The sequence below is a fragment of the Narcine bancroftii genome, chromosome 8 (genome assembly GCF_036971445.1).
Source record: "Narcine bancroftii isolate sNarBan1 chromosome 8, sNarBan1.hap1, whole genome shotgun sequence".
NCBI classification, from domain to species: domain Eukaryota; kingdom Metazoa; phylum Chordata; class Chondrichthyes; order Torpediniformes; family Narcinidae; genus Narcine; species Narcine bancroftii.
In genome coordinates, this window is record NC_091476.1 from 103,993,847 (window position 1) to 104,018,423 (window position 24,577).

Sequence of the window (24,577 nt, forward strand, 5' to 3'; positions counted from 1 at the left end):
ATGTTGGGTGAAACTGGCTTCCTATCTCTGTACAACAAATTTATCCCTCATGATTTCATGAGCCAGAGGAGACTATACAGTCCTTGAACCTGATCTACTCTTCTGTGAAATTACAGCTAATCTGTGTCCTGATGCTTGCCTCCACATCCCTTAAAGTCCATTAGTTTCAGGTTTTAAGTTGTTGACTCAATGGTCATTTGCTCTCAGTGAGAGATGGATCCTTGTTTCTGCCACCCTTTGTCTGACCGCTATATTTTCCACGTTCCTCAGGCTGAAACTCAATGCTGGTGAATGTCCTCAATCCATAGACTCTAGCATTCAAGAGGGTTCAATCAACTGTTTGCACTGTGGTGATCATGTTCGGGTGACCTGAGAGACCTGCTTTGAAAAGCTGAAGCTTGTTTTGGAAACATCCAAATGTCCCACACCACCAGTCTTCTATTGTTGCCCCATCCATTGTCGGCTATCCCTGCCTTCACACGCCCACATGGTATTCCATCTTCCTACCGCTTACTGGGTGTGAGGGAGAAGGTTGCGGAATAGGTTTACAAAGGTCAGCACAGTATGGTTTAAAACAGTTTTTCCCCCCCAGATTCCTGACCTGACTCTGCTCCCTGAGATGAATCAACTTCCAACACCCCCACTCCTACCCTGCATGTTTGAATCAACAGTCATCCTTTCCACTCTCTTCTGAAGAAGGGAAGTGTTTGCAGTGGGGAGGGGCAGAAATCCATTCCATCAGTAACCTGAGCTGTGTGTTTCAAAGAGTATCTCCTGGCAGAGCTGAGGACTGGGGATAATTACAGCCCCTTCTCCCACCTCTGTTTTTTTTTTGACATACAGCACGATAACAAGTCCTTTTGGTCCAATTACACCCAATTAACCAACAACCCCAATACGTTTTGAAAGGTGGGAGGAAATTGGAGCCCCCAGAGGAAACAGGGGGAATGTACAGACTCTTTACGGACAGTGTTGGATTTGAACCCTGGTTGCTGGCGCTGTAACGCGTTGCGCAAACTGCTATGTTAACCGTGGCAAAATTAATTAGATTCTTTCTCTAAACAGTTTCCCTCCTTCCTCTATCCTGGAGGATGGAAAGCGTAGATCACAGCTCTGTTGCTCCCTATTTGGGAGAACCATGCCCTTGTGCCTAATGTTTTCCACTTTCTCACTAGTTTCCTTCCCCATCATACTTCAGAAGACCCATTTGTCTTCATTAACTATTACTTCAGGCTCTCTCCAATGAATCCTTCTCAGTGAGCTGAAGTGCATCAAGTTCAAGCAACATCCTTCAAATTAAATGGGGTTCACAGGTATCTGTGATGGTGCAGTATGTGGAATTAAAGTTTTCTTCCTTTTTACAGGTGTGGATGAAAATCAGATTGGAATATTGTACATCCTCCTCTGCATTAGTCACCTGAAAAATAGATCCAAAATTACTACCTGTGCATCTAAATTCCCCATGTGAAAACACAGAAGTGGAGGAACTCAGCAGGTCTCACAGTGTTTATAGGAAGTAAAGATACGACAGTAAAGAGTGGAGAAGAGCTCAGGTCCAAAATGCTGGTAAGATATAGTTACTTCCTAGAGATGCTGCAAGACCTGCTGAGTTCCTCCAGGTTTTCTGTTTTTATTACCATCACAGCGACTGCAGACCTTCGTGTTTCACTCCATCTAATCTCCATGTGCCAGGGTTAGACTCCCAGCTATAATTTGATCAAGGCTGGCAGCCTTGTTCAGTGCTCAGTTTTGGCATGAATACTCAGCTCTGGTCATAATACCCCAGTTCCAATCTAAAAATTTGTTCCATCAAGTACAAGGTGAACTCTTACTTACATTGGCTTGTTCTTGTTCATTTTGGGTCTCGTTCTCTGCAATATGAAAGGACACATTCAGGCTAATTTTAAATTAAAATGATCTAAATAGCTCTGACCTTCCTGCAGAATAACAATAATTACTCAAATAGATTGCAGGGTTGGGTTTCCTTCATCTCCCTTCTTACTCAGAGTGAGAAAAGTACTGTGTATTGCTTGGCTTTTATTTTTGTGTAAATTGTTGTGGCTGTAGGTTCAGGTTTTGCAGCAGAATCAGGAATAGAAAATCTATACTGATGCCTCCCTCCTTTCCCTGCACTACCAAAGGAGAGCTGCAACGTTAGAGGAGCAGACTTGTCAGATGGGATTTTGAGACAAGGTTCTGTTACCGTCTCCAAAAGCAAAGAAGCCAATGGTACCATTCAGAGAAGTGGTAGGAGCATCGCCAGAACAGATGGCTTGGACATCAGTACATTAACTTGTGGGGCTTGCAGATTACACTAGGCAACAAAGATTTTGCTTTCTGAACACTTTTGGGTGTATTTTACAGAATTTGGGCTGATGATCACGAAAATCACCTTAAAAATTTCCTATCACTAGATTTTTTTGGATATATAGCCTTTTTAGGATTTCCTGTCATATTTTAAGACTACTGTGACAGATTATGTTATATTGATATGTTTTAAATGAGATAGGTTGTGAGGTTTTTAGTTAGGTCACACACCGATACAAACACTTCAAAACAGATCTCATTTAAAATGCAAGAGCTTGGCTCAAGCCAGACAGTCCAGGCTCCGAGTGCCTTTGCACAAACTTTGAAGAATGCCTATAAGGACTTCACAAGTAGGTGTTAATTGGACATGCTGTGGAGTAATGGATTATTATTTTGGAAAGCAACAGATGAACGGAAGATTAGGTACAGTGGTGCAGTCTGTCTGAAGGAAGGTTGCTGTTCTAAGAGGGTCATGTGGTTTTCTCTGAGTGAGAGAGTGAGAATTCAGTTCTACAGTTCAGCAGCAGCAGCTGTGACTGGAACAGGACAAGCTGGCAAGCTTGAGGGAAAACCCCTATTTTGAAGATGGGTTGTGAGTTCTTGGTTCAGCCTATTCAAAGCCCTTGTGGTCTATACAACTAGCTTTATAATGTTTTACTTAAAAAAAGGGAAATGGAAAAGGAACTCTGTGGTGATCTGAAAGAAAGAGGCTATGATCTGGAAAACCCTGATGCGGCAAGTTTCTTTGGCAAGACACTGAAATGGCTGATTGGAAGGAATCAGTTGTGTGTGTCCAACGAGCAATAAATCTCTCTCTGAAAACCGACAAGAACCATCCTGAGTGGTAACCATTTACCTTTCAAGCACCAAAGCCTGGTGAAGATTCATAAATGCTAAATTCTGTGCGCAGTATAAGAATTGCCTGATACCGATGAACTTGGAGGAATGAGAAGTGAGATTGGGGTGTGAATCAAAGAACATTTTTTGAACTTATCTACACATTACATACACGTGCGCTTAGAATTAGAATGGGGTTTAGTTAGGTTAAGTAAGTGAATAGTAAGAAGTTAAAGTTTGATCCTGTTTTCATGTTTAAAGATAATTAAAAGCAACTTTTGTTTAAGTGTCCATTTGTCTTGGTGAATTTCTATTGCTGCTGGGTTTTGGGGTCTCCTGGGCCCGTAACACTTCAAGCATTCAAAACCATGAAATGCAGTATGTCATTAAAAATTCATTTTCTTCATTCGCACTTGGGCCTTCTTCCCGGTTGATCTTGGTGCAGTCAGTGACAAACATGGTAAAAAGTTTTATCAGGACATTGCAACCATGGAAAAAACGGTATCAGGGCAACTGGAATCCATCAATGGTAGCCGACTATTGTTGGTCACTGTTCCCAGAGACATCTGACATTGAATACAAATGAAAATCAGGAGTAAAAAATTTTTAGGTCAGCATCATTTAATGATTAAACATGCTAAATTCAATTGAAGTTAATTAAATGTTTATCCAACTTCCTACGAGATACTGCAAATCTGAAATGAACTTTGTGTTCAGCTTGAAGTTGTCTATCATAATCCCCAATTTTCTTTCAGGAAGCAAACCTTTTGAAAACAATTGTTGTTCAGCATTATCTGAAGCATATTCTGCACTCCCACAATAACTCCAGCAAAAGTAACTCAGTGGTTTTAAAATGCAAGGTTGGAAGGTTGGGGTATATTCTGCATTCTCAAAGGTTCTCATTTTCTTTCTCGTCTCTTCCAGAGCAGGAATAGAAAAAGGGGTGACCCTAGTGATTGATCACTCTTAGGAGTTTCAATTACACCAGTAGTTTGTGGCAAAGTCGAGCATCACCATTACCCTCAGTCTCAGAAAGGCAAAGGAACAGAACCAAAATATAGATCAAGCAATGGGTGAAGTCAATCCAAAAAGTCTGTAAAATAGTATTTGAATCTGTTGCAATTTTTTAATGAAGCTCTGTCCATTAATAAGGAGCAACAGGAACCTAGAACACTGCAACCCCAGGGTGCAGGCTCTTAGGGGAAAGCATTGTTCCAAAGGGCAGGACAGCAAGTGAAGAGCGTGGTCTTATAGTGCATGGCATCATCTGACCAGCCATTCTCACCAAAGAAGGCAAAAGGTGAGGGGAAAGCAGCACAGGCCAAGGATAAAGACTCAATTCTGCAGGATGAGACCAGATATGATCTTAGTCCCTCAAGGCAGGGCGCCAGGAGAAAGTTCAGTTCCACCTTGCATCACTCTGGATGAAGGGACTAGACCCCACAGGAAGAGGTGCTAATTCCAGGTAGACTCATCAACCATGAAGACTAATAAGGAAATGGACCATGCAAGAGCTGGGTTTCAGGCTGTTGAGCTTTTAGTTTCCCTTTGATGTGCTTGTGAGGATATGTGCCAGTGGTATGAATGACCCAGCACTTCTGAAGTCTTCCTTACCTTCAAGCCATTGAACATGCCCTGACTTTGCAAAATCAAAACACAATGAGAGGTACAGTGGACTTTCACCACAAATATATGCTTCTATCTTTCCTCACCCTCCTCCACAATCCTACCTCAACTTTTCTCCCCTGGTCCAATCCCTCCCCACCTAAATCCATGATACTTTACATGCCCTCCATCTCTTCAATGACTTCACATTCCTTGAACCAGAATGCCTCATCTTCACAATGGATGCCCAATCACTTTATACCTTGACCCCACGTAGAGAAGGTCTTAAAGCACTTTGCTTCTTTCTGGACCAAAGTCCCGACCACGTATAGAAGGTCTTAAAGCACTTTGCTTCTTTCTGGACCAAAGTCCCGACCAGGCACTCTCTACCATCACCTCCTCCACCTGGCAGAACTTGTACTCACTTTAAAGAATTTTTCCTTTAACTCGTCTCACTTCCTCCAAATCAAAGGGTATCCATATGATTCCCAGCTGAACATTTCAAGGAATGTTTGATGTGGTTAATGGCTATGCCTACCTGTTTGTGGGGTTTGTGGAGCAATCCATGTTGCAAGCTTACACCAGCAAGACCCCTCAAACCTTCCTCCAGTATATCAAGGACTACATTGTGGCTGCCTTATGCACCTGTGATGAGCTTGTCAACTTTATCCACTTTGCAGCCAACTTTCACCCCAATTTCAAGCACCTGATCTATCTCCGACAACACGCTTCCCTTCCTGGATCTCTTGGTCTCCATCTTGGGAGACAAGCTTTTTATCAACATATATCACAAGCCCACTAACTCCCACAACAACCTTGACTACACTTCCTCACATCCTTTCCCCTGCAAGGATTGTATCCCCTTCTTTCAATTTCTCTGTCTCTGCTGCATCTGTTCCCAAGATGAGGTCTTCCAGTCCAGATCTTTTAAAATGTCTGCCTTCTTCATAAAAGTGGCTTCCCCTTCACCACCATCAACTCAGCCCTCAACAGCATCATCTTCATTTCCCCCCTGCCCCCAGATGCAACAAAAAGATAGAGTCCCTCTTATCCTCACCTATCACCCCACCAGCCTCCACATCCAACACATTATCCTCTGGAATTTCTGGCACTTACAACAGGATCCCATTACCAGACACATCTTCCCCTCTACATCGGAGAGACTAGGCGTAGATTGGGAGGTCACTATGCTGAGCACCTTCGCTCTGTCTGCACCAGTGACAGAGACCTCTCAGTAGCCAACCATTTCAGTTCTGTGCCACACACCCATAAACACATGTCTGTTCTGGCCTTATGTTCTATCCCACGAAGGCCACTATCAAATTGGAGGAACAACACCTGATTTTCTGTCTGGGCACTCTCCAGCCAGATGGCATCAACATTGACTTTTCTGGTTTCAGCTAACCTACTCTCCTCTTCCCCCTCTCCCCTTCCTCTTCCCAGTTCTCCCCCTACCCTTCACCTAGTCATTCCTCCTCCCCTTGATCACTGCTGTCCCCTCCTCCCTTCTCCAACTATCACCTTCTGCCTTTGCAACCCCACCTCCCTCTTACTCTTTCGCTCGGATACTTGCTGACATTTTATCCATACCTTGATGAAGGGCTCAGGCCTGAAACGTCAGTTATGTATTTTTACCTTTGCTATATAAAGGACACTGTTTGACCTGCTGAGTTTCTCCAGCATTGTGTTTTTTAATCCTACCTCAACTGCCTCCTCCACATATCAAGGTAGACCCAACCTCAAGACCACTCATTCTTCTCTATACTATCCCACACAACTGTTCTCCTGCTTTCAGCAGCAAATACTCCAACGAGAAAAATAATGACAGTATTAGCCATTCTTCTATGGTTTTGAATATGCAAGGGTCAGATCATCAAATCCCTTTAAAAATTAATTAACAGAATCTAATAAGACCAGCATTTATTGATCATTAAGGATGCCCAATAAATGCTGGCCTTATCAAGGACCAATGAACTGCAAGCAGTAGTCGGGGAATAGACATGTAGTTAATTAAACAATTTGATGTTCAAAAGATGTTACTCAGCAATCATAGCTGTGAAACTGCTAATGTTACAAAAATATCACCATGTCCTCCAATCTCCGAAAGGAAGATTGGTCACCTTTACCTGACTGTCCAATATGTGATTGCAGACCTAAGCAGTGTATTTGACTCAAAAATAGCAATCAAGCCACTCGGTTGTATCTGATCGAGTATGGTTTAATCTGACCTTCTTCGCCCCTGATTGAAAGTTACAGTTTTGAAAGAGTAGACAATTAGCACCATGTGTGAGGTGGGAGGGAACCAACTCCTGCAGTCCATTGGGTGACTCTCACTGACTGGCTTGATGTGGTTAATGGCCTTACCTCTTTGTCTTCCTTTGTACTTCTTGATGATGGCGACAAGTGCAAGGATTCCGACCACACAAAGTAATGTCAGAGTACTGGCCAGAATCTGGCCTTGGTCTGGTAGGTGCAAACACTCCTTGAAATGTTCAGCTGGGAATCATAAAACAAGTAAAATTGCTAACTACCACCATGCAAAAACTCTACAAATGTAAATTGTTTTTTTCCCCCTCCTCTCTTCAAATCATGGTCCAAAACCAAGCAGTTCTCCCTGGCCTTTGAGTAAGGAATGTGCTGCACACGAGATTGCACACGATGCAACTAAGGCAAAGTGTTGCAGAAGCTGGAAACTAAAATTTGATTGTTCAGTGAGTAAATAAGAATTTTTCACACTGAAACTTTCATTTTGTCTGCTGACATCATCTGGGGAAGTTTTACTCCAGATAAAAAAAATGGCAGAGGACAAAAATCTCTCTGCCAAATAAAGTCATTAAGTCAAGAACTGTACAGCAAGAACCAGGCCCTTAGGCTTATCATGTTCATGCTGGCCTTCTGCCCATCTCCTCTAATCCTATTTGCCCCTATCAGGTCTGTTTTCTTTTATACCTCACTTATTTAAGTTTTGTGTCAAAATATCTCTTAAATTGAGTGATTAAGATCCTACACCTCTCCTCCTCCCCCTCCCCCCAAGTGAGAAGATACACGAGTTTGATAAGGTGCACCACCAGATTCAAGGACAATTTCTTCCTCGCTGTAAACAGCCTTTTGAAATGACCTCCCAGTAGTAAAATGAGACTGCCCTTGCACTGTTCTAACTGTAGCTTTACTCTGCAATACCTTAGTCTTACATTATGCTTTGCAAGACCTGTTGTGCTCAAGGATAGGTTGGCTTGCCTGGATAGCACCCAAAACAAAGTTTTCACTCTAACTCAGTATGCATCATAATAAACAATTAAATATCTGGCAGAGTTCCAGCTATTGCCATCTCTATGTATAAAAAAACTTTACCCTCAAAACTACTATTCCCTCTAAGCTGTCCATATCTGCACACGTTTTGCAACCAGCGCACAAAGGAAATTAATGTGCGCGTGAAAGGTTAGTTACCTAAAATAATGTCATTATCTATAATCCTATAATATGTTACGTTGTAGAATGCAATCATACTTGTATTATATTAAAACATGCCATCTTAGGAAAGTCTTCCTTCAAAATATTAAAAAGAACGGGGGCTTGGCATTACCTAACTTTAGACTTTATTATTGGGCAGCTAATATTAGATACATTACTTTTTCATCACAAGGAAAAATTAGGTTCATCAAGTTGGATTAATTTAGAAATTAAATCTACCAAAAAATATTCTCTTCATTCGATATTGGAGCACCTTTACCTTTTTGGTATCCAAATTAACTAATAATTTTGTTGTAAAACATACATTGAGAATCTGGATTCAATTCAGGAAACAATTCAGGTACCATAGATTTTTATTAATTAGTCCTTTATTTAACCTTTGGTTTAAGATAACGGTTATCACCAGTGGTTAAATTTAGCTATCCAATCTTTTTCAAAAATTTTTATTGACCAAAATCTTGCTTCTTTTGAACAACTATCCACCACATATAAAATGCCTAGACATCATTTTTTTTCCTGCTATTTACAACTTAGGAGCTTTTAAAATTCTTTAATTTTGTAACTCCCCAAAGACCTGGAACCTAATATGATTGGGATGATTTAAAATGTTCAACCTAATTACAAAGGGGTGGTATCTGGTCTTTATGGATTACTTTTAAATTCTAGGCACAGTTCCCTGGACAGAATTTTAAAAACTATGGGAACAAGATTTTCAACAGCCATTTTCTGAAACTACATGGAATTCTACTCTGAACCAAGTCCATTCATCTTCTCTTTGTGCTGGACACTCATTAAGGTGATACACTGGGCCCACTATTCCAGAGTCCAATTGACCAAATTCTATTCTAATCTCGCTTCTAAATATATAACTGAAGAGGGTTGACTGCATCATATGTTCTGGTTAAATTTTTCTCTTTCCAATTGTTGGGAAGGGGTATTTCATACCTTGCCTTTAGTTCTTAATATTAATTTGACTCCAAATCTTTTATTGCTCTCTTTGGAATAAGTGGACCATCTGGTTTAATTTTGACGTAGTTGCCCTCACCTCCCTTATTGCTAGAAGGGCCATTTTAATGAGATGGAAGGTGCTGTCCCTCCCACTCATAGTCAATGGTTGTCCATTATGACGACATGTCTGATTTTGGATAAAATTAGATGTTCCGCTACTGAAATGAATGTTAACTTTGTTTCTTTATTGGGTTCTTTTCTCAATTACTTTCAAAATTTGTAAGATTAACTTGTTTTTGCTTTTTGAATCCAATGTTTACCTTCCTTTTTTTAATAATTAGTAGTGAACTGTTTATGTTAGTCAGAAGCCTCCAAAGGGAGGGGATTGAATTAGATAATTAGTAGTGTTTTTGTTTTTAATGTAGCACAGGACTCAGTACCATTTGTATTGCTATATGAGATTTGTTAATACTTTATTTTATTGTTATGTACTTATTTATTTGATGATACCAATAAAAATATTGAAAAAGGAAAACTTGCCAATACAGTTTTATTAGCCATGAGAGATAGGGTGTGCTAAAATTATCTTGAAACAATTTCAAGTTTGCATTTGCACAAGCATTCAGTGCGCACATACTTTTGTCACAGGCAAAAAGATTTGCTCAACATAAGATTTTTGCACTCACTGACTACTAAAAATTAGAGGGAACATTACTCAAACCCCCTTTAAATGATCTCTGGAATCACCAAATTTTCAACAATCATTTTTTTTGAAGAGGAGTGAAGAACTTTCTGGTCCATCATCGTATGATCCAGTTAAAATATCTGTAGAATTACAAATAACGAGTTCACTTTGTGTCCTTTGATTATGGCACATAAGTGAAGCCCATCCATCAAATGAAAAAGATCCTATAGCTAAATTCAAGGGAAATTCTTCTTGGGTGATTTGGAAAATGCTCATCACTCAGCCAGTGCCAGTGTGTCCAATCACTTTGGAAACTATCTGTTGGATTTTGCTGTGCATACATTGCCTGCTGCACTCCCAAATAACATCAATGATTTCCCAGCAAAAAAGACCAGCTTTGGGACATCCAGAAGCAGTGAGAAGTGTGTTACCTGAGATCAGTTGCTGTCTTTCCATACTGTTGACAGGGTTTTGCACAAAGCAGGTGTAAACACCACAGTCTGAGCTATTCAGTTTGGTGATCCTTAAACTGTAGTGGCTAGTTGATGCTTGATGTTGGTTGCCCACAAGGATTTTGTTGTCCTTTATCCAGAAGAAATGGGGGTTGGAGCCATTCTTGACTGTACAATTCATGGTCAATATTGGATAGGGGGAGTTTTCAATCTGCACAGTAATGTTAGGCTGTGAAACTGGAACTAAATCAGAAGCACAGTTAATGTGAGGCAGAATTTACCAGAACCTTGTGAACAGGGCAATGGGAAACAAAGTACCTCTCTGTAATAGTCAGGATAAGGATGTCAGCTATTGTTCCTTTTGATCTCAGCTATGAAGTTTGATGGAAAAATCGCAGATACAGACCACAATGCTGGAGCAACTTAGCAGGTCAAACAATGTACCAAAGATAAAGGGACGGCAGTTGTAGCAGCTGTCGTAGCAGTTAGGGCAATGCCTTTACAGCGCCAGAGATCGGGACCAGGGTCCAAATCCAATGCTGTCTGTAAGGAGTTTGTACATACTCCCCATGTCTGTGTGGATTTTCCCTGGGGTCTCCAGTTTCCTCCCACCATTTGAACATAACAGGGGTGTAAATTGGGCGGCACGGACTCATGAAATGGCCTGTTTCTGTGCTGTATGTTTAAAAAAAACATAACCAATGTATCAGTCTTGCGCCTTCATCAAGGTGTGGACAAAATGGGGGGCGTGGCAAGATGGCGTAAGGATCAGACGTGCCTTCCAGTCCTCTCCTGACTCTATCTTATTGTTTTGTCTAGAAATGCCCGTTAAAATTCTTTAAAAGTTTAGATAATTTCAGTGCTGTTAATTTAACTTATGATGGTACAATTGGTGGAAAAGAGCAAAAAAAAAACGACAACAGATCATCAAAAAACTACATTTTCCAAAAGTTCAAGTTTTGGAGCCTATCTACAGGAAAGACACCGGGACTCAGCGTGAAATGGATCCCAGGAGAGAGATACAGTGTTCGGAAGTAGAGCTCTATGTTACATCGGTAGAGCCCCCTAAAGAGGGTGCCAAACACCCTTTAAAACAAAGAGTTACTCAAAGGCATTTGTCAACTGTAGAGGTGGCGCTGCAAACTGCATCTCTTGAGATACAAGAACCTATACAATTTGATGTACTGGGAGAATTTAATACATTATGGACTGGGGAAAACCCCGGCCAGTGTCCTCCAGTCATTGCTGGAGAGGCTGTGGCTGGGGTTTCCACACGCAGTCATACTACAAGGAAGGCAACCAGAATGAAGGAAGGAATAGAAGATCCTTTGGAGAAGAAGCAGAAATCTGTTGAGCCAAAATCTCTTCCAATTGAAAAGATTTTTGTGAATCTTGAATCTAAATTATCTTATACAATGCAGGGATTATTCAAGATTATGACTGAACTTGGTACTAGGTTTAATACTTTGGTGAAAATACATTCTCAACAGATGGCTGAGTTTGGAGCTTTTAAGCTTGAAGTGAGAGATAAATTTAATTCGTGTGAAGAAGATATAGACGAAATATGGGATCAAGTTTTTGATGTGACCAAAATGGTCGAAGACTTACAAACTCAAAATAAAAATTTGGTGAAAAAGATTGATTATTTGGAAAACCAATCCAGACGGAACAATATAAAGATTATTGGTTTGCCGGAAGGTATGGAGGGACCAGAACCAAGAAAATTTTTTACTGAATGGATTCCGCAGGTGCTGGGTCAAGAACATTTCCCGGAAGGTATAATACTGTAACGTGCTCACAGAGCCTTGCGTAGAAGACCTATTTCAGGTCAAAGTCCAAGACCTGTTTTGGTTCATTGCTTGAATTATTATGACAGAGAAATAATTTTACGAGTGGCTATTAGAAATGCACAACAGAGAAAATCACCCTTGATGATTCAAAATAATCGAGTTTTCTTCTTTGCGGATTTGAGTCAAGAAGTTATGTTCCAACGATGGGAATTCAATCCTGCTAAAGAGTTGTTGTGGAAGAAAGGTTACAAGGCAACCTTTAGATATCCAGCTGTTTTGAAGGTTTTTCAAGATGGTTGCCAACCAAAGTTCTTTGATTCTCCAAAGGAAGCTAAAGCATTTGCTCAAGAGCTGCCAATTACTCAGTTTCAACAGACATAGTCCGCCGCGATCTCTAAGGAGACAAGAGATGGAAGAAAAGTGCCGTGCTCCAAGAAGGAATGGTTGTAATGGTGACTCGGCAGTTGGAGCTGATTAAAAGAAGAGTTGTTCTTTTTTTTCTAATTTTTTTTTTAAAAAAGGGATATTAAATAATGATGATGTTAGTTTAAGATGAAGTGAGAGTTGGGGGAGAGAACTGGATAGGCACTATTTCCTGAAAGTCATCTGCTACGTGTGAGTTATCTCACACCCATTTTTTTTTGGGAGTTACTGCATTGCGCGGTTTAGACGGGAGGGGGTATTTTTAACCTCCTACCCGTTTTTTTTCCCTTTTTTTTTGTATTATTAGATTAAAGAGTGAAGGGGTTTTTTTTTGTTTAAATATTAAAAAAAAGCATAAGAAAGTATTTGATTGTTTAAAAAACTAAAAATTGATGAGTTTTTTTTGTAAAGTTTATTCAGTAGATAAGGAATATCTGAAATTTAAATGTGAATGGGATGGATAAGTTTTTTAAAATATTTTTTCTTTAACTTTAAGGTGAAAGGAGTGGTAATTTTGGTGTATATTATTTTGCTATTTTAGTTATAGAACGAAGGGAATAATGGTGAAAGTTATAAATTGAATTGTACAATTCTTAATGAGGCTTGAATTTTGTTTGTGGTTTATGCTCCATTTGTTGAAGATATAGATTTCATTGTAGATGTGTTTTTATTATTTGGATATCTGAATTTTAACGTAATGATTGGTGATATTTAAATGTGGTATTGGAGCTGTTATTGGATAACTATTCAAGAGTAAAAGGGAAAAATGGTGGAAGAGTACTAAAATTGAATTGTACAATGCTTAATGAGGTTTGAATTTTGTTTTAAGATGGTGGTTTATGTGACTAATATGATGATAGATGTGAAGTTAGTTGATATTTGGTGAAGATTTATCTCTATAGAGAAAGTTTTTTTTCATCTTTTTTTCATGCGACAATTTTTTTTAAAGAATTGATTATTGTTTAAGAATTTTTGATAGATAATGTTACTAACTTTACTAATTTTTTATATTAAGTTTGAGTTAAATATATGTTTCATCTTAACTCCATTTGTTAAATATATACATTTAAGTTTGATTTAAATATGTTTTTTAAGTCTGATATCCTACCATACTGCAATCCACTGAAGAGGTACTGGGCTTCTCCTCCAGGAAAAACAAGGACTGGTTTGACGAAAACAGCCAGGAAATCCAGGAGCTGCTGGCAAAGAAGCGAGCTGCCCACCAGGCTCACCTTACAAAGCCGTCCTGTCCAGAGAAGAAACAAGCCTTCCGTCGCGCATGCAGCCATCTTCAGCGCAAACTCCGGGAGATCCAAAATGAGTGGTGGACTAGCCTCGCCAAACGAACACAGCTCAGCGCGGACATTGGCGACTTCAGGGGTTTCTACGAGGCTCTAAAGGCTGTGTACGGCCCCTCACCCCAAGTCCAAAGCCCGCTGCGCAGCTCAGACGGCAAAGTCCTCCTCAGCGACAAGATCTCCATCCTCAACCGATGGTCAGAACACTTCCAATCTCTTTTCAGTACCAACCGCTCAGTCCAAGATTCCGCCCTGCTCCAGCTCCCTCAACAGCCCCTAAGGCTAGAGCTGGATGAGGTTCCCACCCTGGATGAGACATATAAGGCAATCGAACAACTGAAAAGTGGCAAAGCAGCAGGTATGGATGGAATCCCCCCAGAAGTCTGGAAGGCTGGCGGCAAAACTCTGCATGCCAAACTGCATGAGTTTTTCAAGCTTTGTTGGGACCAAGGTAAACTGCCTCAGGATCTTCGTGATGCCACCATCATCACCCTGTACAAAAACAAAGGCGAGAAATCAGACTGCTCAAACTACAGGGGAATCACGTTGCTCTCCATTGCAGGCAAAATCTTCGCTAGGATTCTACTAAATAGAATAATACCTAGTGTCGCTGAGAATATTCTCCCAGAATCACAGTGCGGCTTTCGCGCTAACAGAGGAACCACTGACATGGTCTTTGCCCTCAGACAGCTCCAAGAAAAGTGTAGAGAACAAAACAAAGGACTCTACATCACCTTTGTTGACCTCACCAAAGCCTTCGACACCGTGAGCAGGAAAGGGCTTTGGCAAATACTAGAGCGCATCGGATGTCCCCCAAAGTTCCTCAACATGATTATCCAACTGCACGAAAACCAACAAGGTCGGGTCAGATACAGCAATGAGCTCTCTGAACCCTTCTCCATTAACAATGGCGTGAAGCAAGGCTGTGTTCTCGCACCAACCCTCTTTTCAATCTTCTTCAGCATGATGCTGAACCAAGCCATGAAAGACCCCAACAATGAAGACGCTGTTTACATCCGGTACCGCACGGATGGCAGTCTCTTCAATCTGAGGCGCCTGCAAGCTCACACCAAGACACAAGAGAAACTTGTCCGTGAACTACTCTTTGCAGATGATGCCGCTTTAGTTGCCCATTCAGAGCCAGCTCTTCAGCGCTTGACGTCCTGCTTTGCGGAAACTGCCAAAATGTTTGGCCTGGAAGTCAGCCTGAAGAAAACTGAGGTCCTCCATCAGCCAGCTCCCCACCATGACTACCAGCCCCCCCACATCTCCATCGGGCACACAAAACTCAAAACGGTCAACCAGTTTACCTATCTCGGCTGCACCATTTCATCAGATGCAAGGATCGACAATGAGATAGACAACAGACTCGCCAAGGCAAATAGCGCCTTTGGAAGACTACACAAAAGAGTCTGGAAAAACAACCAACTGAAAAACCTCACAAAGATAAGCATATACAGAGCCGTTGTCATACCCACACTCCTGTTCGGCTCCGAATCATGGGTCCTCTACCGGCACCACCTACGGCTCCTAGAACGCTTCCACCAGCGTTGTCTCCGCTCCATCCTCAACATCCATTGGAGCGCTCACACCCCTAACGTCGAGGTACTCGAGATGGCAGAGGTCGACAGCATCGAGTCCACGCTGCTGAAGATCCAGCTGCGCTGGATGGGTCACGTCTCCAGAATGGAGGACCATCGCCTTCCCAAGATCGTATTATATGGCGAGCTCTCCACTGGCCACCGTGACAGAGGTGCACCAAAGAAAAGGTACAAGGACTGCCTAAAGAAATCTCTTGGTGCCTGCCACATTGACCACCGCCAGTGGGCTGATAACGCCTCAAACCGTGCATCTTGGCGCCTCACAGTTTGGCGGGCAGCAGCCTCCTTTGAAGAAGACCGCAGAGCCCACCTCACTGACAAAAGGCAAAGGAGGAAAAACCCAACACCCAACCCCAACCAACCAATTTTCCCTTGCAACCGCTGCAATCGTGTCTGCCTGTCCCGCATCGGACTGGTCAGCCACAAACGAGCCTGCAGCTGACGTGGACTTTTTACCCCCTCCATAAATCTTCGTCCGCGAAGCCAAGCCAAAGAAATTACTTTTCTTTTTGTTAGTATTTTAATCGGTTATGTTTTTGTTTTTTTGTAAGTGGGTTTTTTTTCTCATATATATTATTAATTTTATTAATTCTTCACTCTTTATTTTGGGGGGAAGGGGGGGTTGGACTAATTTGAGTTGGGTTATTAATGTGTAATAATTATTGGGAAGGGTATAGTTTATTTAGATTACTGATATTGTATTGTAATTTTATTATTTTATTCTTAATTTTTTTTAATGTAATCCTATATGTTATTCATGTTATAAAATCTTAAATAAAGTTTAAAAAAAAAAGGTGTGGACAAAATGTAGGCAGACACCTGAACAAAATAATAGGGGGGGGGGAGGGAAGGGTGAAGAGCATGTTCCCAGAGGCAGGAGGAAATAGGTGATAAGGTAGGAAGGGCATACCAACAAACAAGGGGAAGGGGGATGGCTCTGTGAATAGAGAAGGAAGGAGGTGGAGAGCTGGAGGAAAGAAGAGAGAGGGAGAAGAGGGAATAGGCTAGCAGAAACTGGAAAAGTCAATGTTAATGCCACCTGGTTGGAGATGGAAAAATAGGTGTTGCTTCTCCAATTTACAGGTGGTCTTGGTTTGACAGTTCATGAGGCCATGGATACGAGTGTCATGGTAAATAGGGAAAACAGAGATCATTGAAAACAGAAATCAGACACCTCTTTCCATTTACTGGGTAGGTAATCACCAATACAGATCTGCACCCCAGCTCTCAGTGGGATTGTTGCGCTTATTGTGATGAAGGGCTTAAGCCTGAAATTTCAGAATGGAGAAATCAATCTCCTGTCCTGTTTGACATGGTCCTCTCTCATCATGGATTGGGGAGGGGGCGGGATAGGGGGAGGGGGTCAGGGCTGGAGCTACCATTAGGCCACTAGGCAGTCACCTAGGATGTACACCTGAGGGTGGCCAGATGTCTGGTTTTAGGCCGGACAGTTCGGCTTTTGATAATGCCTCCTATTGCACGTATTTTGATCGACATTGTGTTTTTTCAGGATAGCAACTGTTCTTTTTTTCCCCCTGTTGTGGAATAATATCATGAAGGTACAAGTGGTGAACAGTCAGAACATTGTGGTGATCAAGGCAGAGGCTGACCTGGGATCATCACCCTGCCCACATTTCATGGGAGGTCTTTTCTGGGCCTGGAAAGAATGTTGGACACAACCACCCAGCATTGGTTGGGAGAGACCTAATGATCAGGCACCTGCTGACTTTAATGCAGTTTTCCTTTGCACTACGACTTTGTTCCTAATAGGCGGTGGACAATCAACCCTTCACAATGCACAGCTCAAAATGAACACACTGCCTTTGCATCCCCCCAGATATCTTTTGATATCCATATTACACCGCTCACTCTCATTCAACTGGTATCCAACATATGGCGAAGGAGTTAATGGAAATGAAGTGACTCAAACTCAGGGAAGGATTCTCAGTGTCACCTTCTACCTTAGTGGCTACTAATTACTGTGTAATTATCCCGAAAATTATTTTATTCCAGCGCAGACCAAGTAAAGGGTTGGTCCTACTCCTATCTGATATCAAGAAATGACTCCGTTGTTAGAGGATCCCTCTCACCCACTGCATTACAACGAATGTCTAACACTGTGGTTCTCAACCATTTTCTTTCCACTCACATACTACTTTAAGTATTCCCTATGCCATAGGTGCTCTGTGATTAGTAAGGGTTTGCTTAAGGTGGTATGTGGTGGAAAGAAAAAGTTTGAAAACCACTGTTTTAATTGTACCTAATTGACTCGTTATGTGAATGGTTTCATAACTGCAAAGGAAATGGGCCAATGACAATTTTTCTCAAGCAAAATATTTCAGTGACAATTGGGTCTAGAGCAGTGATTCTCAACCTTCCCTTCCCACTCACATACCACCTTAAGCAATCCCTTACTAATCACAGAGCACCCATGGCATAGGGATTGGTTAAAGTGGGATGTGAGTAGAAAGAAAAAGGTTGAGAACCACTGCAGGTTTACACCCTGAGCCCCATTTTCCTTCCAGTTGTAACAGTCACAGACTCTGTATTTTAATCTAATGACATGATAATGTGCCAGATTAACTGGCTGTCAGTGGGTTAGGAATTATTAAAATAGATGGATTAAAAAGTTGGAAGAAGTAAAGCAGATTAGATGTTGCTACCAGCTAAATGTGATCAACCCCTGACTCTGCCAAATTCATCTTGGAGCATTCTTTTGGCTGTCGTTCAAATAATGCAAATAGATTCTGATAGGGATTAGAGAGATGAGAATAGTGATCATTTTAATTATTTGGGTTCAATGTATGCAGCAAAGAAAATAAGTCTTTCTAAAGTGGATAGAAAAAAAATCCCTCCCAATCTCTCCCTCCCGAATTCTGGAACTATTTGATTGGCCATCTCTCGAAAGATTCCAGATTGAAGAAGGGCTCAGGCCCAAAATATCTTTACCTCATATGGATGCTGTGAGGCCGGCTGGGTTCCTCCAGCAAAATGTCACATATCAGACAGGCACAACTGTTAAGCCATTGAGTGAAACAAGATGGGAGAGCCGTATTGATGCTTTGAGATATCATTTTGTTAATATATTCGAGGCTTTAATAGAGATCTTTCAATGTCACATCTAAAAGGTTCATCTGGAAATACTTCCCGAATTGAAGCGAAGGCCCCTACTGCTGCAATTTGTAAGTTCAAGTTTGTGGTATCCCTTTTTGAAGTCAATCAAGCAAGCAAGCAAGCTACTACTAAGTAAGGAAGCTGATTTAAATTCAGCTACAAGACAATTGCAAGTGACCTTGTGGACTGAAAGTGTGATGAGGGCTGATTACACCAAGAAACCTTAAAAGGTCTATAGACTTATAGGTGTGTATTTTAATGTTGTGTTGCCCTTGGGGGAGGTATGCATTGTACCAAGTGCCCTTTAATTCAAAATGATTTGTGTGACAATTTTTTTTTATATTTGAGAAAAATAATCAGATTGATGCAATTCTTGCAATTTAAAATAAATTTAGCAGTTTCAAGTTTTGTGCTTTTCATTTTTTTCTACAAAACATGTTTTTGAAAATCAAAGTTGGCAATTTTTTTTTGGGGGGCGGGGTGCAAGTTGTTGGCCTTGCCTTGGGCACAAAATAGTCTGGCACTGACCCTGGGGGTGGATATGGGCTGTAATTTAGTCTTACTGAGGGTTGCATTCAAGCTGATAAACATTATCAAGCTTCCTAGGGAAAACATTTTGTCTTGGTGACAGTTCTGTAGATCACACAAGGATGACACAAAGCAGAATGGATGTCTGGGACTGTCAGGTTTACTTCTGAAACTAAATGTAGGATTGAAAGCATCAGATTACAGAGAACTATAATTCACACTTAATCAAGGAGGATTAAATGTTGATGCTAAAAGGTTTCCCTCACTTACAATCAGCTAAAATTACTTATAAAGTATTAACTGACCCAGCACTGTCAGGTTGATGTATGAATGAATTTCCACTCCAGATTCCAATACTGTTGTTATCACATAACGACCCTCATCCTGAAGTCTCAGTTGGTGAATGTGCAGCGAGTTGTTTCCTGCAATGTAAGTCATGTGATTGTTGAATTTTGGGAAGATTTTTGGCGACAAGAATGACGTGCACTGGTATTCGACTATATTCTGTGTTCCCATCTTCCAGCTGATGGCTTGCACTGGACTGGAATTCTTCATCGTCTCCTCCACTGTAAGATGCACAGATTGATGCAGGAATCCAGTCACTAGACTAGTACCCCCAGATGCTGTGAGAGAATTAAACACAGTAAAGAAACAGAACTTGGATGTTCAGAGCAAGGAATATTAGGTGCATTGAGCAAATTGATGCCTTGGTGAAGGATCAGCCATCATCTTACTGAATGGTGCTCTACTCTTATGTCGCAGGCTAGCAGCAATGGAAATTCACCAATGCGATATTATATTTTTCATTTAAAACACTATATTTATTAGCGACTACTAATAATATAATGCATTAGTCAAATCAAAACCAACCATATCCAAGAGTGTGTGAGTGTGTGTGTGTGTGTGTGTGTGTGTGTGTGTGTGTGTGTGTGTGTGTGTGTGTGTGTGTGTGTGTGTGTGTGTGTGTGTGTGTGTGTGTGTGCGTGTGTTACCCAAACCATTACAGCTTAGGCACAATTCTGGAAAGTCATTCCAAAGGAATTTCTTAGAAATCCATTGTCGAAATGCAGACTTTTAAACTGATGCACAGAAGTGATCACGAAGGAGATGGGAGAGACTGAGTGACTGGACTGCCAAAAATTCACAAATCCTCAATGAGTTTCTTGCTGAGAAATATCCTTTTGTACGAATGGTTGTCACAACTCCCCTTTTCCTTGCATAGGGGAAATGAAATGCATGACTTCCACGATGCTTTCAAAACCAAGGTACTGGTCAATCAAAATGACTGATACTTTAGTCACGATCCAATGCAGCAATTCTCTTGCTCCAGGTACAAGTCAATCAAAGTTACCTTTCCTTTGGTCACGGTGGCATTCAATAATTCTCCTGACAGGGAGAATCAGCTGAATTGTCCATTATCACAGAGTCATTCCTGCTCCATATTCGATGAGATGGCCGATGGTCATAAAGTGCTGTTCCTTCAGTTTTCCACACAGAACTCTCTCACCATCTGTGTCCCTGGAAAAAGCACCCAATGTCCTTTCTCCTCTCCAAAGTAGCGAATTTAGGTACAGCTTGTACTAGCTGATGCCACCCAGTCTCTCCAAAGTTGTGAATGGTTTCAGCCTGTTCTAGCCCTTAAAGTGATATGCACACTAAATGAAACAAGAACTTGCAATACTCCCTATACATCTATGACTGTGTGGCTTGGTTCGACAACAGCACCATTTACATGTCTGCTGACAATACCATGGTAGTGGGCTATATAAAAAAGGCGATGAGTCAGCATGCAGGAGGGAGATTGAAAACATGGCTGAATGGTGTACTAATAACAACCTCACATCAATGTCACCAAAGCCAAGGAGCTGATTGTTGGCTTCAGGAAAGAAAAACCAGAGGTTTATGATCACTGGGGGGGATGAGAGCTAGAGACGGTGAGCAAATTTAATTTCTTGGCAGTCACTACCTCGAAAGATCTTTTCTGGAACCAACACGCCAACAGCATCATGAAGAAAGCACATCAGCACCTCTATTTTCTCAGAAGTTGGTGGAGGTTTGGTAAGACATTGGAAACCCTGGCAAATTTCTACAGAGGTGTGGTGGAAAGGATGCTGACTGGCTGCATCACAGCCTGGTAAGGGGACACCAACACCTCTGAGCAGAAAGCCCTGAAAAAGGTAGTGAACAACACAATCAAAACCCTCACCATCATCAAAAACATCTACAGGAGACGCTGCTATTGGAGAGCAGCAGCAATCATCAAGGAACTACACTATCCAGCACACTCTGTTTTCGCTGCTACCATCAGGAAAGAGGTCTAGGTGCCACAAGACTCACACCACCAGGTTCAGGAACAGGTGCTACCCCTCCACCATCAGAGTGTTCAACAACAAACTCAATCAGGGACTTATTTAAGGACTTTATTTTTGCACTTTATTGATTTTCTCTTTGTATTGTAGTTTGTTTATATTTATTTGTTTACATGTATACTTATCTACTCGAGTACAATTTTTTGCCTTACCAATAGGGAAAAAGGATCATCTCAGGGTTGTATGTGATGTCATGTATGTACTCTGACAATATGGAGCAGACATGAGGGGTCAAATAGCCTAGTCCTGCTTCTATTTCCAGTTTTTAGGGCTTGTGTGGTGCAGTAAGTGGATGCCAAACATCCTTCAGTACAGAGTGGCTGATATTTATGAGAACCCATCCTGTTTGACAGAAGCTACAAAAACTGGCTTCTGAGAAATTTACACTGCAGTTTACACCAAATAGAGTTTTCTTTTTCCATTATTTGTGATGTGGGGATCACTGGCAAGGCAGGTATTTGTTGCCCAGCCCCGATTGGTGCTGGGGTTGAGCCACCTTGCTGAACAGCCGCAGTCCTTCTAGTGAAGAAACCCTCTCAGTGGTCTTGGTAAGGTACACTGTGCTTTCAACCAGTCATTCTCAATGCTTCCTCATTGCCGTTTGTGATTCTGCCGACAACCATAATGATATTGGCAAACTTGTAGATACCATTTGAATTGTGACTGGCCACACAGTCATGGGTGCATAGTGAGTAGAGCAGTGGGCTAAGTATGCATCTTTGAGGTGTACCTGTGTTGATCGTCAGTGAGGAAGAGACATTGTTTCCAATTCATACTGACTATGGTCTTCCGATGAGAAGTTAAGGATCCTTTACCACTCCTTTACCATTGTATTGTTCCCCACCCACTTATTGTAAAATGTGATTATTCCTTCAGTGAAGCAGTTTTGGTGAAAGCCTTAATAATTTTAGAAGTCCAGTCCTTCACTCACAATTTTTTTTCTTATAGTGTATTGTTATTGAACAAAATGAGAAATCTCTGCCTTACAGACTTTTGAATATTTTGTTCTCAAGTGAATTGAAATAAGTTAACCCTTACCTTTCTGCAGCAATCCAAATAGCAGGCTTAGGTATAAAGCCAAATATTCTTTGGAATCCTGCATGGCTCTGGTGCTTTCAGAAAGACGTCTCATTAGAATGTGGCCATGTAATAGAGGAATTTCCTGTCAAATCAAGAAAACATGTCAGAAATGAATAATAAATCACAAATAAATTATTAAGTGCTGGAAGATCTGAACAGGTTAAGCATTGCATTGCAAAAAAGACAAAGTTGACATTTAATTCGCGTGGGAGACATTTCACATTTCAAACATCTGCCTCGGTAATTTGCTTCTGCAGTAGTGATTAATTCTAGCAAGGGAAAAGGTATTTTTGGAGTGTTTCACATTGGTTTTCAAATCACTTAGCATCATTATTATTTCTTGAGGTAACATGTCCAGAACAGGGAGATCTGAAGGGAAGACCATTCAAAGCATGGATACACCATGCAAGTACTCAACCAGCAGCTACATACAAAACTATCAGAAAATTCAGACAGGTATATCGGTCATTAAATAGCAAAGTTGGTCACACAAATAAAACAAGTGAAGCAGGGGGATACATTTCAAAAGAGATTGAACAGCTAATAATTAACATTAAGCTTGCATTAACAATAGTTAGACTATGCTTTGTGAAGTGTGAGCACATCCCGTAAAAATAGGAAAGTAAGGAGAGAAGATTCAAAATAATTTTCTTGTTACACTGGAAACAAAAGGTTTTAGCTTACAGTGTAGGTCGACAACATCGAGTCCACGCTGCTGAAGATCCAGCTGCGCTGGGTGGGCCACGTCTCCAGAATGGAGGACCATCGCCTTCCCAAGATCGTGTTATATGGCGAGCTCTCCACTGGCCACCGTGACAGAGGTGCACCAAAGAAAAGGTACAAGGACTGCCTAAAGAAATCTCTTGGTGCCTGCCACATTGACCACCGCCAGTGGGCTGATATCGCCTCAAACCGTGCATCTTGGCGCCTCACAGTTTGGCGGGCAGCAACCTCCTTTGAAGAAGACCACAGAGCCCACCTCACTGACAAAAGGCAAAGGAGGAAAAACCCAACACCCAACCCCAACCAACCAATTTTCCCCTGCAACCGCTGCAACCGTGTCTGCCTGTCCCGCATCGGACTTGTCAGCCACCAACGAGCCTGCAGCTGACGTGGACATTTTACCCCCTCCATAAATCTTCGTCCGCGAAGCCAAGCCAAAGAGGAAGTGTAATGATAGTGATCATGTTTGCATGGCAACTAGCAATGCTTTACTGTTGGATTAGACTTGGCTGCCAACAGGGAGCTGATACACAGTTTGCAGATTTGTAATGGAGACTTGCAGTCTCAAGGTCTGCCTTATGGTGCTAGGTACAACAACTTTAAAGTAAAGATCCTTTTTGTTCATCCATGTGTTGTCTAAGAACTAACACATACAAATACAAGATGAAACATGGTGTCAGAATTGGAAGAAAGAAATTAGAAGGAAATACTTTAAAAGGTAAAACCTAAAGTCAGCAATTGATCAGTGAAGAGAAGCTAACAAAGAGAAAAATGGAAACATTACATTCACCAGTGAAACTTCAGTTGACAGGAAATATGGCTAAAAATTTTAACAGATTTAAACAGCATTTTGGATTGTATTTAGTGACAGTTGGAGATGACGAGAAAGGTGATAAAGTGAAGGTGTCCGTATTCTTACATGTCATGGGTGATGAAGGCCTGGAGGTGTATAATAACTTCACATTTGCTGCTGAAGGAGACAAAATGAAATTGGAAAAATTAATAGAACAGTTTGAGGCATTCTGCATACCTAAACATAACGTGACATTTGAGAGGCATAGATTTTTCACATGTATACAGAAAACAGAAGAAAGTATTGATCAGTATGTGACTGAATTGAGAAACAGAAGCAAAACATGTGAATTTGGTGGACTGACCAACTCGGTGTGGTATTCCAGATAATAGTCTAAGGGAAAGACTGTTAAGAGAGCAAAATCTAGACCTGGAAAAAGCCATAGCACTCTGTAAACACAAATTGTAAAAATGCAGGCAAAAGAGCTGTTCAGTGAAACTAGCTGTAACGAGGATGCAGTGAGCAAGATCAGACAAAAACCATTTAACAAAAA

The 24,577-nt window shown here is 41.3% G+C and overlaps 1 protein-coding gene across 1 annotated transcript; it reads right to left on the reverse strand.

The window, feature by feature from the left end:
• Positions 1–1,291: 1,291 nt before the first annotated feature.
• LOC138742101 (hepatic and glial cell adhesion molecule) lies at positions 1,292–22,584 on the reverse strand. The gene is made up of 6 exons (XM_069896289.1): positions 22,467–22,584; positions 19,365–19,682; positions 10,285–10,548; positions 7,114–7,245; positions 1,837–1,871; positions 1,292–1,417 (listed from the first exon to the last, which is right to left on the reverse strand). The coding sequence occupies exons 1-6, from the start codon at positions 22,558–22,560 to the stop codon at positions 1,292–1,294; spliced, it is 969 nt and encodes a 322-aa protein (XP_069752390.1). The 5' UTR covers positions 22,561–22,584.
• Positions 22,585–24,577: the final 1,993 nt, after the last annotated feature.